Source organism: Triticum dicoccoides, chromosome 5A (genome assembly GCF_002162155.2).
Source record: "Triticum dicoccoides isolate Atlit2015 ecotype Zavitan chromosome 5A, WEW_v2.0, whole genome shotgun sequence".
Classification (NCBI taxonomy): Eukaryota; Viridiplantae; Streptophyta; class Magnoliopsida; order Poales; family Poaceae; genus Triticum; species Triticum dicoccoides.
In genome coordinates, this window is record NC_041388.1 from 665,077,488 (window position 1) to 665,081,592 (window position 4,105).

The 4,105-nt window shown below is 40.2% G+C and overlaps 1 protein-coding gene across 1 annotated transcript; it reads right to left on the reverse strand.

Moving 5' to 3' along the window:
• Positions 1-1,461: 1,461 nt before the first annotated feature.
• Positions 1,462-4,104, reverse strand: LOC119300387 (serpin-ZXA-like; the record flags this gene model as incomplete). Its single annotated transcript, XM_037577363.1, has 2 exons — positions 1,462-2,452; positions 3,721-4,104. Coding segments are annotated over 2 exons (1,197 nt in total), but the record flags the coding sequence as incomplete, so codon positions are not given.
• Position 4,105: the final 1 nt, after the last annotated feature.

The following is a 4,105-nucleotide window of genomic DNA, read 5'->3' on the forward strand; positions in this document are numbered from 1 at the left end:
TTTCTTCAATCCATAAAATCAACATCTTTGAAATATATTGCAAATATTCCCGCAACAACGTGCGGGGCATCATCTAGTATACATAAGAAGTTGACCCACATTATCCTATTTATCTCAGCATGCACATATGCCACCTCACCACACATGCCACCTCTTCAATTATTATTCCCTCCTTTTCAATTGCATGCTCCACCCAACTAGCATGCTTAATGCACATGCAACCATGCAAGCATGGAAAAATGACTACCTCAATACATGACTATGCATTGAAAAAAGTTTACAATATACAAAAAACACATTATATTAATAATTCACATATTTGTGTTCTATACAACCAATCTCATTAGAATATATTGCAACCAGTCATCGCCGCAATGCAATAAGAAGAAGAAGAGCAGTGCTACACGTCTGACACTTTTTACGACGACGCTTGTACAACACTAGTAAGTCATCATGGGATAAAACTGCTACTTAAAGAAGGAGCGTATTACAAATCGTATGCACATGTAAAAGGGCCGTACGCAAAGCAATTTCGTCAGAAGAAACAATCACGGGCTTTAGAGAGGACACAAAATCCTGTTATCTAAAAAGGGAATTTCTGAAGGTAAACCATTTAAAAAAAACATAAGTGCGTAACTTTTTTTCATGAAATTTGACACACCTATAAAAGGATAGGAATTCCATAAAGAAAATAAAGGACAAGAAAAATGTTTTTTTTGTGAGTAAAGGGCAAGATTACGTACATGTACACGTGTTATTTTTTTTTGTCTGACTAGCAAAAGGGCCGTGCGTTGCAAAGAAAGAAAAAAAAATTATCATAATCTTCAGTGACCATGACCACATTTTGCTGCATCACCGAGATACACTATCACTCTCAATTTCGTGAAATCATGAACATTTTTAAACTCGTGCATATATTTGAAAATGTGAATATTTTTCAAATTAGTGAACACTTTTACAAATTTTTGAACATTTTCTGAAATCTAGAACATTTTTGAATTCATGAACATTTTATACTATTTGCAAACATTTTTGAAAATTGTATTTTTTTTTTAAACAATTTTCTTGAATCGGGAAACATTTCTAGACATCTTGTGGCCTTTTGGGTGTTTGCTTTAGATGCACGGTGTTTTCTTAGTACTGGAATCCAGATTTTGGATTACGATGCAAGTGTGTAAAGTTTTTACTGTTAAGGAGATTTGCGTGACATTGCGTAAATGGGATTTGCATCAGGGTCATGCTGTGTGGGGCTTAGCTTGTGGTCGAATTGAAATGTTCTGTTCCAAAGCGGAGAAGGTTCCAAATTCTCTAACCCCTGTAAACCATGGTAGAATGGAGTGCCTGGCTGCTTTTCTACGAAATTCATATCCAAAGACTAGTATAATATACTCCCTCCGTCAAAAACATTCTTACATTATGGTACGAAGAGAGTATTTTAGGCGTACACCAAGCAAGGCACAATTTGAAAGCCAAAACATCATACCACATGCAACTCTTTTATAGTTTTGGAAAAGGAGCATGTACTACTACGTACATTTATTGGACTAGCAACAAGATGGAGAAAGGCCTTCCTGTGACGGACGCCGTCACGATCACGCTTGCACCATGGACAATGGTTCACTATACACAGTTACACACGCTACGCTGCAAGCATAGGATTGACCACATGACCGACGAATAGCACCACACCGGTCACGTCTTCTCGTATCACGAAGAGGAAAGGGTGATCAGCGACAAAATCCACCTTCCTGGGAGGAACTGCTGAAAGCGATCTAGACATGGCTACCGCAAAAGTTGCCGCGGCAGCCTCGGTTCCTTCTTCATTCACTTCTACAAATGACTTGTGGAATATAGATGAGATACACAGACTTTGTCCCAACGGGGAATCAACCATTTCTGAAAGATCTGCTTCTGTGCTGAATGGAAGTTGGAGTCCCAAACTCTTGAACAATTTGGACGCTTCAAAATCAAATGATATCTTGAACTTAGGGATCCTGAATTGTCCGACTGGAACCGCTCGAGCAGGGATATGCTTCTCCAGAAACTCTGGTTCAGAGGTCAACTTTCTTGCTAAGCTCCAAAGACCATCTTGTGCTTTTGGAAGAAGTATGTACATGGAGAACTGCGTCTTGTCCCCGCCGTGCTGGTAAGGAAGCTTAAGTACCTTTAAGTTTTCAAAAGACGAAATATATTGGTTCTTTGTACTAGACATGAATGGTGCTTTTATTGTCTTGTGCTTTTGGAAGAAGTATGTCTTGTCGAGAAGGTAGAAATTATCATCTTTAGTGTCCGATGCATGAAATTTCTGAACCCAAGTTCCTTTGAAATACAATGCATTCCCAAGAACCAGTCTCGTGTCAGCCTCAATGGACCCCGCTGGAAGTATCTCTTTGATGAGACCCGATGTGACTTGGTCAACCCATAAGTTCACTTGACCAGCCACTTCGGCAGCCTATACCAAGATAAAATACATAACTATTTAGTACAATTGCCGCAACGACAGAAATGATAAGATTCTGTAACGAATATGTGCTAAATTTTCAACATAATAGTAATAGTGTTTGCACAGTTCCATCTGTTAGAAATTCTCTGCCATCAAAATCTTTAGGCGAGCTAATACTTCTAAAAGGCCCCTTTGCTCATATAAATAACATGCTATGTATCTCTAAGTTATGATGATTAATTAGCAGGGCCTCACACACTTGCAAATCACCATATTACATACCACTTCATATCGGTATCTCTTAAGATCGAATTTACCCTGAATAGAAACAAGTATAACTGCAGCACTAGAGAAGCATGGCAAGAATATGTACCCCCGCCCCTCATACTAATATATAGGACCTAATAAGATTTTTTAAGTTATCTTTGACCACGGGTTAAAGAAATAATACTCCCTCCATTTTTATTTACTCTGCATATTAGGTTTGACTAAAGTCAAACTTTATAAAGTTTGACCAAGTTTATAGAAAAAATATATAAACATTTATCGTAACAAATTTATATGATGTGAAAGTACATTCAATAATGAATCTAATGGTATTGATTTGTTATTGTATATGTTAATATTTTTGTTTATAAACTTGATCAAAGTTTGCAAAGTTTGACTTTGACCATAGCTAATATGCGGACTAAATAAAAACGGAGGGAGTACATAAGGCCTTGTACAATGAGAGATGCTTAGAGAGATGCTTAGAAAAATAAACCGGGTTTTTCTGAAGCACCGGTGCCTATTTCTACAGGAGAGACGCTTAAGAGACGCTTAGTTAAGCGTCTATCCTATATAAATAAGCACCGATGCTTAAGAAATGTCTGGTTTATTTCTCTAAACACCTCCCCTAAGCATCTCTCATTGTACAAGGCCTAACATGCATGCTACACAAATCATATCATCAAGTTTGTATATGAAAGGAGTTTTTAATAATATAATTATTAATCTTATCGACGGTCAAAGACAACTTCAAAAAACATGTTGGGCCCATATATTTCGATGGAGAGAGTACATGTGCATGTGTCAATTTTTTTTTATATCCTATTTATGTTCATTGTTTCAACTAATGGTTGCAACATTGAATTATGGGTGCGCCCAAGATGAATGATGAAAACAAAGTTTATAAATTCAAGAAAATTCACAAAAAAAAGTTTGTATATGTCCGAGCTTTTAACATCGTCGTAAAAATTTAATGGTGAAATACGACAGTGGGTCTTGGCTTTGATTACCTTAGTCTTGAAGTCGACAGAGTGGGTCTCGGCTCTGTACTTTCCCACGGCCACCTCCTTGAAGGACGGCTTGAGCGGCAGCGACGCGTCGGAGAAGACGGCATTGGCGAACGAGACGCGCGGGCCGCCGGCGCCCGAGGAGTCGGCGAGCACGAGCCGCACCACCTGCTCGGCGAACGCGTGGAGCCCCTCGGCCTCGCCTGCGCCGAGCGTGGCGACGAGCTGGTCGTGAGTGGCGCCGCTGGCGCCGGCGGCGATGAGGCTGAGCGCGACGTGGAGGGACAGCGGAGAGAAGGCAACGTTGCCGCGTGCGCCGTCGGCGTTGGAGGGGGAGGAGACGGCGGAGGCGAGGCGCAGTGCAAAGCTCGTCTGCTGGGCGGCGGAG